At 67.6% G+C, this 12108-nt stretch overlaps 1 protein-coding gene across 1 annotated transcript; it reads left to right on the top strand.

The window, feature by feature from the left end:
* The first annotated feature begins 2446 nt into the window (after positions 1–2446).
* INHBE (inhibin subunit beta E) lies at positions 2447–4983 on the top strand. Its single transcript, XM_032713392.1, has 2 exons — positions 2447–3014; positions 3281–4983. The coding sequence occupies exons 1-2, from the start codon at positions 2447–2449 to the stop codon at positions 4030–4032; spliced, it is 1320 nt and encodes a 439-aa protein (XP_032569283.1). The 3' UTR covers positions 4033–4983.
* The last annotated feature ends 7125 nt before the right edge of the window (positions 4984–12108 follow it).

The following is a 12108-nucleotide window of genomic DNA, read 5'->3' as shown; positions in this document are numbered from 1 at the left end:
GGGTGGTCAAGCCCAGGGCAGTGGTGGAGTCACCAGCCCTGGGAGTGTTCAAAGACGTGTGGATGTGGCACTTGAGGACATGGTTTTGTGGTGGCCTGGGTTGGACTCGATGGTCTCAGGGGCTTTTCCAACCTTAACGATTCCATGATTCCGTGATTCCACGATTCCACGATTCCACGATTCCACGATTCCACGATTCCACGAGCCACGCTCAGGTGCCGGTGCACGAGCTCCTGGGGGGTCCAGGTTGAGCCCAGCCCGTTGTCACCTGCAGGGCAGGTCACCAGGTGCCACACACTCATCCCACCGCCCGCGGGGTCGGAGGCCCCGGAGCCGTGTGTGCAACCGGTGCTGGGCCCGGGGGGGGGGACCCGGGGGGGGTATTTTGGTCGGGTCAGTCCCTGGGCTTTGCTTTCTGGGAACCGCTTAATCAACAACACACTGATGCAATGGGTGCAAGAGCAGCTCCACGCTGACCCCTGCCCTACTTCGGGGGGCCGGCGCGTGCTGGGGGGCACGAGGGGCTGGGCATCATCCCACGCTGCTGCTGAGCCCGAGGGGGAATGGGGATTCTGCACCACCCAGGGGGGCCCTGGTGGGATTCAACGGGGTTAATCCCTTTGGGGACACCCCCCCCCTTCCAGCCTGGGTGGCTTGGAGAGTCCCTCACCCGTTTGTCTCCCGTTTCCCGCCGTGCCACAGCCCCGGTCCTGGCTCTAGAGTCTGGTAAGGATGGAAAAATTCGGCACAGCAGGGGAATGGGCTTGTGGTGGACGTGAAGCTGATCTGAAACAGAGCCAGAATCTAAATATTTGGGAGAGGGCCTGGACACGTGCTGGCAAGGGAGTGTGCAGATGTGCATCAGAGAATCATGGAATGGTTTTGGGTGGAAGAGACCTTAAATCTCATCCAGTTCTGCCCCCGGCCATGGTCAGGGACACTTTCCACTAGACCAGTTGCTCCAAGCTCCATCCAACCTGGTCTTGGACACTTGCAGGGATGGGGCAGCCACAGCTTCTCTGGACAATCTGTGTCAGGGCCTCCCCACCCTCACAGGGGGGAATTCCTTCCCAATATCCCATCTAACCCTTCCCTCTGGCAGTGGGAAGCCATTCCCCCTTGTCCTGTCCCTCCAGGCCCCTGTAGAGGTGCTCTCCCTGTGGGACCATCCGTGCCCGTGAGCGTGTGTGCTCCGGGCACCTGTGCCTGGCTGGAAGTGCCACCTGCTCCATCCTGCTGGCAGCCAGGGCTCCCAGGCCCTCTGGGATCTCTGCTCCCACGCCAGCCTGTGCCCACTCTTTCCTCTCTGTTGACATTCCTGGGCTATTCTGGGAGCTGCCAGCAGGCCCAGCCAGCCGAGCCCTTTGCCCCTTTGCTCCGCGGTTGCATCATCTCCGGTGGGTGCTTTTTCCCAGACAGCCCACTGTGTTTACATGGCACCTCTGGCTTGGCCAGGGGCAGGGGCTCCGTGTGGTCAAGACCTTGGAATCGTGGCACGGTGGGCACAGGACATGCCGAGCGCTGGCGGGGCTTCAAGTTCCCACCGCGCTCTCTGGGTTCCCTGCTCCGGCCGGGCTCTGCCCATCCCCCGGCAACGTGGCACCTTCCATCGCTTTCCGGAGGCTTCTGCCGGGCCCCTGCCCTGGCTCGGGCTGCACATCCCGCTCCAAAGAGCCCGAGGAACATCTTGGTGCTGATGTGACACTGGCTGCCACCTCCTGAGCCCTCAGGACGTACAAATCCCCCTTCTATCGTGTGAGGTGGAGAGGACACAGTGTTCCCCTTCTCTGGCCCTTCCCGGCTCTGTCCTGGGCTGAGGCTGGACCAGGTGATCCAAGGGGTGGACTCAGACCCCCAAACCCATCACCTGGTGATAGCCACAAAAGCCCAAAGATGTGACAGTCCCTGGGAGCTGCAGGGTCATCCCAGGAGCCCCCTGACCCCTGCTGGGTCCTCTGTCAGCACCCAACAGGACCGGCCCTGCTATGATGGCTCAGGGATGCCCGGGGGGCAGTGCCCAGGCTGGGGGGCAGATCTGTAAGATCCACGGGCAGGCAGGAGAGCAGGGATCCCTCCAACTGGCTGCTCTGGGGCTGAGTCTCCTCCACCAGCCAGGATTTGCCCCAGCCCTTGCTTCCTGCGGGTTTTGGAGCAGGTTTGGGAGCTCGGTGTCCTGCTGCCCGAGCTGGGGGGCTGGCCAGGGCAGATGCCAGGGTGAGCCACAGGCAAAGCCCGCGGGTGTGTGACCCCCTCGCCCACACACCTCTGCACTCCCCGCTATTTACTCCTCCCCCGGGCTCCGGACGGTTCGTGGGGAGCGAGGCAGGATGGGGGGGCTGCCCACCGAGCCCCTTCCCCGGGGCAGCGGGGCGGGCGCGGGGAGGCGGGGTTGGGGTGCTAATCCCGGTAATCCCCGACGGGACGGGACGGGCAGGTGCGGCGACCAATGGCGGGGGCGCGGGGGGGGCGGCGGGACCGCCCCCGGCCGCAGGTGCCCAAAGCGGGCCGCGCCGCACCGCTCCCGGTGCCGGTGCCGTTCCCGACCCGTGGGAGCCGCTCCCGGTGCCGGTCCCGTCCCTTCGGTGTCGCCTCGTCCCGCCGCTCCCGCTCCCGTTCCCGTCCGCCCGGTGCCGCTCCCTCGGTGCCGGCGCCGCTCCCGTCCCGTCGGTGCCGCTCCCGGTGCCGCTCCCGTGCCGTCCGGTGGGCGCGGATGGCGGGGCTCGGCGCGGGCCCGTGGCTGCTGCTGGCGGCCGTGCTGTGCGCGGCGGCCGAGCCGCGCTGCCCGTCGTGCCCGGCGGGCGCGGAGCGGCGGCTGCTGGAGGAGGTGGCCAAGAAGCAGCTGCTGGAGAAGCTGCGGCTCCGCGATCGCCCGCGGCTCGCCCACGCCGTGCCCCGCGCCGCCGTGGCCCGCGCCCTGCGGCGGCTGCAGGCGGGAGGCGCCCGCCGGGGCCCCTCCGGGGAGGAGGAGGAGGAGGAGGAGCAGGGCTACGAGATCATCAGCTTCGCGGAGACAGGTGGGTTTGCGCGACCCCCGTGGGAGCCCACGCGGTCCCCGGCGGGGCGCGGGTGAGCCCGGTGAGCCCCGGGGCGGGGGGTCCCTATCCTGCGCCCCGGGGACCCCCCCCACTCCAGGGGTAGCGTTCCCACGGGAGGGAGGGACAAGGGGAGGGAGGAAAGTTTGTAGGTGTTTCCTGAGAAGTTGAAGGGTGTCGGCCGCGACTTGCGGGATGGCGGGGCAGCATCCCACAGCTCTCACCTCCTCATCCCTTTCTCCCCTCAGATCTCACATCTCCCTCCGGTTTGGGGCTGCAGTTCCAGTTCAGCCAGGCGCAGGACCAGGACATTCGCATCCTGCAGGCTCAGCTGTGGCTCTACCTGCGAGTGCCCCGGCCCGGGCTCACCCTGAGCATCTTCCTGGCCGCCGGGGCCGGGGCTGCGGCGGGGGGCAATCGCACGCTGCTGGGGGAGAGGCGGCTGAGCGCGGCGGGGAGCGGCTGGCGCTCCTTCCCCCTCCTGCCGGCCCTGCAGAGCTTCTTCGGGGGGGGGAGCCGGACGCTGCGGCTGGAGCTGGAGAGCCGCGGGGACGGGGGGGACGTCGCGGCACCGCTCAATGCCAGCCGGTCCCACCAGCCCTTCCTGGTGGCGAAGGCGAAGGTGCGGGAGCCCGAGCACCGCGTGGCCAAGCGCAGCCTCCGCTGCAGCCCCAACTCCAACCTGTGCTGCCGCAAGGACTATTACGTGGACTTCCGCGACATCGGCTGGAACGACTGGATCATTAAGCCCGAGGGCTACCAGATAAACTACTGCGTGGGCCAGTGCCCCCTGCACGTGGCGGGCAGCCCCGGGATGGCCTCTTCCTTCCACACGGCCGTCTTCAACCTCGTCAAAGCCAACAACGTGCAGGCGTCGGGGCATTCCTGCTGCGTCCCCACGCGGCGCCGCCCGCTCTCCGTCCTCTACTTCGATCGCAACAGCAACATCGTCAAGACTGACATTCCCGACATGATTGTTGATGCCTGTGGCTGTAGTTAGGGCTGGGGGAGCCGCGCTGGGACCCCCCTTCTCCAGGACTGTCTCTCTGGTGGAGGGGGAGGGAGCTGGAGAGCTCCCGTGAGCTGGAGCCAGCCCGTGGTGCAGTGGACCCCTCTGGGAAGGTTGGGAGGGAGGGAGAGGGTCTCATGAGAGGGAGCAGGGGTTGCCCCCAGAGAGTGCCTGGGGCAGGGGGCTTTGGGGACACGTGGGACGGAGCCAAGGCCATGAGACTGCCTGAGCCTGGACTGTGGGTGGTGGTGACTCCGGGCATCCCTGGAGCTGATCTCACATTCCTGGTGGTCGTGTCCCCCTCTGGTGTGGGGTGAGGGGGCCCTGCTTGGTTCACACTCAGTGCCCAGTGCTGGTCTGGAACTCGGCCTCCTCGGGAGCAGAGTGGGATGTGGGGACAGGTCTCCTTCCTCCACGTGGGCAGCTAGAGGACAAGGCAGCCCCACTTGTTTCCCTGCCTGGAACAAACCTTCCCGCATCCAGTTCAGGCCTTTTTCTGGGACAGGTGGAATGGAGCACAAACAACAGGCCTGGGAGAGGAGGGTGAATGGTGTGACTTCATCAAAAACCCCAAACCAGCAATGACTGGACAATCTTCTGCTCCCTGGAGTGCACGGAGCTGTGAGGGCCAAGCTTCCAGGTCCTGTGTGTTCCCCCTTTCCCTGGGTTTTCCTCCCCTGCTCCCACCCACCAGCCAGGTCTCCTCCAGCCTGGTGCCACCCTGCAGGGAGTTCTGGCTCAGAGTCTGCCTTTAAGATCACACTAAAGGTACAGATTTGGTTTGTGCCTCCAGTTTTGCAGCTATTCCGACTTTTTCAGTAGAGGTTCCTGCAGCCATCGGGACTCCTGGTGCTCCATCCTCTCTGCTGAAGCTCCTGCTCTGCCCTCACCTTCCCGATGCACCCACATGGCCTATGCTTTAATTTATTATATAATATTTTGGTGTGGCTTCCCAAATAAATGGGTGGAAATGCAATATCCAGGCTCTGGCTGCTTTTTCCTGGGACCACCTGCATGGATGGGGTGGGTGAGAGGATCCTGCTTGGCCAGAAGGTCCCGGGTCCCTCAGGCCTGTAATGGGAGCAACCGAGCTGTGTCCCAGCAGGGCAGGTTTTGGGGGGCATTGTCCCACCTGGAGACGCTGTTCTCCACCTGGAGCAATCCCAAACGAAGCTCTGGAGACTCTGACTCCGGGGAGGTGACCTCAGACGCTGAGCCACAGCCCACCCCCAAATCCTGGGCCCCTACTGCAAATCCCCAGTGCCCCTCGTGTGCTCCCCTGAACACCACCCAGTGACCCCAGTCTCGGCCCCACCGCAGCCAGAGGGTCTGGTGGGTGACAGGGAGTCTCGTTTGGAATCCAGGGTGGGATGCTCCCGGGGTGGGAGGTGTCGCTCATCCCGCTGAGATGCCACACACGCTGCCCCGGGGTCCCCGTTGCGCAAGCGCCCGCTCAAAGCTCACTTTGGGGCCGTTTTATCTGGGGACAAACCCCCCTCGCTTTCCCAGCTTGGCCCTGCCAGCGGCCAAAGGGCAGCTTTCATCAGCCAGCGCCGCGGGCATCCCCCCGGGGCACCGCGGCCATGGCCGCGCTCCCAAAATATCCCGGCGTGGGGAAAAGCCAACGGCACCTGCAGGACGCCTCGGCCTCCCGGGCGCTCCCAGAGCCCCGGTCCGTGTCCCCGGAGCACGTGCTGCCCTGCACACGCCGGGAGCCGGGTCTCCGGGAGGCGCTCGGGGGCGTGTGTGTGGTGTCCGGAGTCTCCCCGCTCCCCCCCCGGACCGGCATTCCCGCGTGGAATCAGCACCGGCCGCGGGGAGCGTCCCACCGGGACACCACACCCGTGTTTTCCTTTGCCGGCAAGGGAAGCTTTCCTCTGTTTTCCCCGTGGCACCGAGCGTGTTCCCGTGGGTGGGGGGGGGTGTCCACGCGCGTGTGCGTGAGGTGCTGACTCACTGACACACTGACACGCTGCCCCCGCGCCCGAGGTGCCGAGCTGGCTGCGGTGGCACCGCTAAATCCCTAAGCCGGGGGATCAGCTGGCCCTGCTCTGAGCCGCTTTGACTTTCCCAAACAGGAGACCGGGATTACCCGCGGGGTGGGGGACGCGGCGGCCTCGGGGGGCTGCTGGTTAAGGGTCGCTCCGGGTGGGGCTGCCCTGCTGTGGGTCGCACTCAGGGGCTCGGAGCTGGTGGCAAAAGGGACCTGGGGCCGTCTGGCCGCGCAGATGGTCCCGTGGGGAGAGGAGGGTGGGCTTGGGGTGAGTGCTCGGACCCCGGGCAGCTTATCCGGGGTCACACTCAGCTCAGGGGCAAAGCTGCTGAGCCGCTTAACGCTCGTTACAAAACGGGGATGGAGGCAGCCCCTCACCTGGGCCCACCCCCTCACCTGGGCCCACCCCCTCACCTGGGCCCACCCCCTCACCTGAACCCACCACCTCGCCCCCACCTCAGAGCCTCTGGGGTGGAACCCAAACCGTGGCAGAGTCTGGGGGCATCCCAGAACCCCGCTGGCTGTTCCCCTCCCTCCTGCCAGAGGAAGGGGGGGACCCTGCCGGCATTGCCCCCTACCCTGTATGCCGGGGACTTCCCGGGGAGCAGAGACCCCTCCTCACCCTCCCTGCGCTGGGGGAGCGGCAGGGAAAGGAGCTGATCTCAGGTTGGGACAGTGGGGAGGGAAACTGAGGCAGGGGGTGGATTGTGCAGGTCCCGGCCGGGAGCTGAGGGGTCCTGAAATCCTGTCCTACAGTGGTTCCCACGATGTCCCTCTGCCCCCGGGGGTCCCGCAGCCGTGACGGGGGCCACGCCGTGAAGCTGGCACGGGCAGGACGGGTCAGTGCCGGGGCCAGCAGAGTCCCCAGCGGGGTAATCCCGGTAAGCGGCTCCGGGCTCAGCGGGGAGCGCGGCCCCGTCACCTTCGCGGCTCGCCCCGGTCACCGGCGGCACCACGGGGTCCGCCCGCGGCCACCAGGGGGCGCTGCCCGGCCGTGCCCCCCCCGGTCCAGCCCCGAACCCCCCCCGGGACCCCCCGGGTGCGTGGGACGGGACCCCCGAGCGCGTGTGGGCTGTGCCTCCCGCCTGGGCTCGGGGGGGTTCCCTCCACGCGTGTGCGGGCTGCAGGGGATGATCCGTGCGCGGGCTGTGCTCCCCCCGCGTGTGCGTGGGATGGTGGCTGTGCCCCCCCCGCGTGTGCGTGGGATGGTGGCTGTGGCCCCCCCGCGTGTGCGTGGGCTTGGAGGGGTGTCCCCCGTGGGTGTTCGGGCTGTACCCGCCGCGTGCGGGCTGCAGACCCTGCGTGTGCGTGGCTGTGCCTCCTGACTGCGTGTGGTGCTCCCCGCGGGTGCGTGGGCTGGGGGGGTGCCCCCCGTATGTGTGTGTGTGTGTGTGTCTGTGTGTGTGCGTGTGTGCTCTGCCCCCCACACGTGCACGTGCTGTGCCCCCCGCGCGTGTTTTCGGGCTGTGCCTCCTCCGTGTGCGTGGGCTTTGGGGGGTCCCTTCCCCGCGTGCGTGGGCTGCGCTCCCCACGCGCGTGTGTGTATCCGCGCCCCCTGCGTGTGCGTGTGAACGGACCGTGTCCCCCGCCGTGGGCTGGCGTGGGGTGTGACCCCGCGTGTGCGCGGGCTGCGTCCCGCGTGGTTGCGGGGTTGGCGTCTGTCCCCCTCCGCGTGTTCACGGGCCGTGCCCCCCGCGCGTGTTTGTGCCGTGCCCGCAAGCGAGCGCCGAGCGCCGGCGGGTGCGCGTGTGCGCGTTTACACGCGTGATCCCTCACGCGGGTGGGCTCAGCCGTGTGCGCGCGGGGGCTCCCGCGCGCCGCGCCCGCGCGCACAGGTGCCCACGCGTGTGCCCGGCTCCGTGCGCGCGCGGGGCCCCCCGCGAGCGTGCGGGACCCGCGGGAACGCGCGTGGGGCGCCCGCCGGCCCTCGGCGAGCGTGCGGGAGCGGTGCGCGCGTGGAGGGGGGGGTGGGGGGGGGTGCGCGCGGGCGCGGGGCCGTGCGTGTCCCGGATCCATCCCGGGTTTTCGGGGCCGCCGCTCCCGGCCGGGGTCTCCGTCCCGGGCGCGATCGGCGCCGCCGCCGCAGTTGGCGGAGCGGGACCCGCCGGGACCCGCCGCCCCCGCCGCGCTCCGGTAACTTTCTCCGGGCGCCCGGGGCGGGCCGGGGGAGCGCGGGGGGAGCCGTCCCGTCTCGTCCCGTCCCGCCCCAGCCCGGCAGCCGCCGTCCCCCCTGGATGTGCCGCTTCCCTCGCAGACCGAACCGCCGCCGCCGCCGCCGCCGCCGGGGGAACGGGGGACGCGGAGCCGCCGGAGCCGCCGCCCCGCCTGGGTCCGCTCGGAGCCCCTCGGAGGTAGGAGCCGTCGGGAGGGTCCGGGCCGCGGGAGCTCCGCTCCCGGGATGGCGCCGATCCCTCCGCGGGCCGTCCCGCGAGCTCCGGGGGGGGGAAAACCGGGACCTCCACCGGGGCTCCCAGCGCGGGGGGGGACCGGCCACGCGGGGCGGGCGGAGGGGGATCGGCCCCACGCGTGCCCCGTCACGTCCCCTCGTGCTCCCGCCCACGCCCGCACGCTCCCGCCGCGCTTTGAGCTCCCGGTGGGTGGCTGGGTGGGTCGCTGTGTGTGGGTGGGCTGGGACGGCCGCGCCGGGCCGGTGGAGCCCCCGGCAGCCCGCGGAGGGGAGGCCGGCTCGGGACTGGGGGCTGGTGGGGGCTGCTGGGGGCTGCCGGCTCGGTCCGGACTGGGGCTGTTGGACCGGGAGCAGCGACTGGGTGGAAGCTGCTGCCCCGGCCCCGGTGACGCAGCAGCCGCGGGACGGTCCCGGGGGGCTGTGCCAGCTGTGCCACCCACCCTGCCAGCCCCAGGCCACCCTGAGCCTCGTATCCCACCAGCCGGGGTGTCCGCAGGGCTCCGGCACCCACCGCGTGGGCCCCCGCGCCCGGGAGCTTTGGCAGGGCACGGGGGCGGCCCCGCACGGGGAGCAGCCGGAGGGACCCCCCCGGCAGCGCCCGCTGTTCCCGGGGCCCTGGCACAGCTCCGAGGGGTTGGCGCGGGGACAATGGGTGTCCCCGGTCCCCTGATGTCCTGCCAGGCCGTGAGGTGGCACTGAACGCTGCGGTGACGGCCTGGGGGCTGCACCTCTCCGGGGAGGATGGGGCTGGAGAGGACGGAGCTGGGGGATGGCTGTGGAATTTGGGGGACACCCAGCACTGCGGTGACAGGCTGGGGGCTGCACCTCTCCGGGGAGGATGGTGAGGGCGGAGGGGACGGGGCTGAGGGATGGCTGTGGCATTCCAGTGCAGTGTTTGGGGGCTGAGAAACCACTGGGTACTCCAGCCACGGCTGGGGTCCTGCACCCTGCCCTGGAAGCAGTCTGGGGGCCCGGCAGATGCTGCTGGATACTCTGATTCCATGAGTTTCCCCCCTCTCTGCTCCGTAGGCTGCGTGTGGCAAACCTGAGCCGATGGATGCGGGTGGGCACTGGGTTTGGGGGGAAGGGAAGAGGAAGCAGCTGGATGAAGTTTCTCCTTCAGAAATTCAGCCCTAGGAAAACTTCCCAGTTTTCCTGCTGCATCCAGCCGAGGCTGACGCTGCCTCTGTGGGCGACAGGGAATGGTTGCCTGGGGGGGATCCTCATGTCCCCCCCCCCCCCCGTATTCCAGGGTCTTTTCCATCACAAAGCCGAGCACAAAGTTGGGAGCAGGTTGGGAGCCCAGCGTCTCCGGGCCCCCAGGGCTGGTCTGGTGGGAGGTGGTGGAACAAACTCGGTGCTGGAGCTGGCTGAGCTGCGAGGATCTCCCTGGAGCAGGGAAGTTTCCATCCCGGGAGTGAGTCAGCGCGGACACCTTGTGACGCCGTCCGGGTGGGACAGGACGGGCTGTGGGGAGGCGGGTGCGGAGCTCGGGCTCCGAGTGGGATCCGTGGCTCGCTGTCCAGAACCTGGGAATTTGCACCACGTTAGGTTTTAGGTTGGATATTAGGGAAAATTCCTTCCCTGAAAGGGTAATCGGGCGCTGGAACAGGCAGTGGTGGAGTCGCCGTCCCTGGAATTGTTCGGAAAACATGTGGATGTGGCACTTGGGGACGTGGGTTAGTGGTGGCCCTGTCAGTGCTGGCCTAGTGGTTGGACTCGATGACCTTGGAGGGCTTTTCCCGACCTTAATGATTCCGTGATTCCCTGATTTTAAGGGTGGATAGGCTGGAAGACACGAGGGCCCTTCATTCAGCGCCGCTGCCGCGAGTGACACCCACAGTGCCAGCCCCTTATCCCTGGGAATGCTGCTCTTCCCACCACTCCAACCTGCTGCACATCCCCACACCCGCACAGGTGCCCCCCTGTACACGTGTGTTCCCATGTGTACACGTGTGTTCATGTGTGCACGGCTCGAGGAGCATTTTGGGGTTCCCTGTCCAGGGCCAGGAGTTGGATGGCTGGTCACGAGGCTGAGGGTTCCCCACGGGAGCACAGTGAGTGTGTGCCCACCTCAGTCCCTCCAGCACATCCCAGCCCTTGGGAAGCTGCAGGATAACGAGGTGAACAGCTGATAAAATAAAATGAAAGAGCTGCCTCGGAGTGGGAACGAGCGGCAGAGCAGAGTCGGGTTTCAGCTCTGCTGCGTCCGGGGTGAGGCTGGGGGGTGTTTCCAGATGTGGAAACCCCACTGTCCAACTCCCAGCCCGGATTTAGGGAAACAGAGCCCTGTCTGGTGCCCCCAGGGGGGCAGAGGACGTCCTCAAGGGGATGGGGTTGCTCTGGGGGGACAGAGTAGGTCTCCAGCCAAGGAACAGGCCACCACCACTCGGGGCAGGTACTTCAGGAGAGACAAATGTATCCCAGCAGGAGAAGGATGGCTGGGGATTTGGGGAACAGCCCAAGGACACTCATTCCACCACCTCTCAGCAGACAGAGGGGTCTCCTGCCCCAGGAAGCTCCCTGAATCCCCAAGGGTGCTGCCTTGCTCCGTGCTCAGCACATCAAGCCACAGGCATTTCCACGGATTAACAGGATTCCTGTCATATATCCCATCCTTTAATGGATGCCGGAGTCCCTGCCGGGTCCTGCACATCCTCCTCTTCCCATCTTTGGAGGAATCCTGCAGGATAGAGCTGTTGGAGTGGGAACAGGCCCAGTGTGAGTCCCCTGACTGCAGCAGGAGGATGGATTCCGCTGCCTGCCCTGTCGGAACTCCGATCCCTCGGGATGGCAGGATGGGCAGGATGTCCCCAGCCCCCGTGTCCCTCGGTGCTGGCATGGGATGATGCTCGATGCCATGGGAAGGAGCAGGGCCTGCCAGGGGCTCCCACAGCCGTGACTCAGAGCTTTTATGGGTCCCACATGTTCCATGTTGCTGCTTCCCTCCAGCGCCGGGGAGGAAGAGGGAAGCATAAAAATTCCTTGTAGCAGCTGCTGCCGTGCGTGTGCCCCCCTTGCCCTCACCCCAAAACCTTTCCCCCACCCAGCCTGGTGAAGGTGGGGGTCGGGAAGTGGCTGTAGGGGAGGGATTTGGGGGGCAGCGTGTGCTGGGGGCCAAAGCAAACAACGTGTGGTGATGGTCGCCCGCCTGCCCAGGGACCACCTATGGAGCCCCCCCGCCCGTGCCCACCCTGCCACGGCCCCCTGAGCGGCTCTGCTGTGCTGGAGGGCTGGGGGTCCCTCCTCCCCGGGGGGAACAGGAGCCTGCAGCCCCCCTCCGTGGGTTATCCCTGCCCTGGATGCGCAGGATCGGGCTCTGCCTGCCCTCCCCTTCCCGAGGCACACGTGTGGCAGCCTGTGTTAACGTGTCCAGGGACGTGTCAGGGCACGGCCCCGGGTGGGTGTGGGTGCACGTGGGAGCGAGGGGTGGATGGTTTTGCCCCCTGAGCTGCGGCGTTGGGGTGCTGGGGGACACCTGGAGGGGTGAGTGGCCTGGGGAGGGACCTCCGGTCCTCCCTGGGAGTGGTGCGAAGGGCAGGGAAGAATTTCGGGATTGGGTGGGGAATGAGGGCGTGTGACGGGGCCGGGGGAGGGCGGATGGAGCAGGGGGATGTCCCGAGCCTGTCCTGGCAGGGACGTCTCTGCCCCTTTCCCTCCACGTCCC

Source organism: Chiroxiphia lanceolata, chromosome 30 (genome assembly GCF_009829145.1).
Source record: "Chiroxiphia lanceolata isolate bChiLan1 chromosome 30, bChiLan1.pri, whole genome shotgun sequence".
In the NCBI taxonomy this organism is placed as follows: Eukaryota; Metazoa; Chordata; class Aves; order Passeriformes; family Pipridae; genus Chiroxiphia; species Chiroxiphia lanceolata.
The sequence above is the reverse complement of the archived record's forward strand: the minus strand, read 5'-3'. Positions and strand labels throughout refer to the sequence as shown.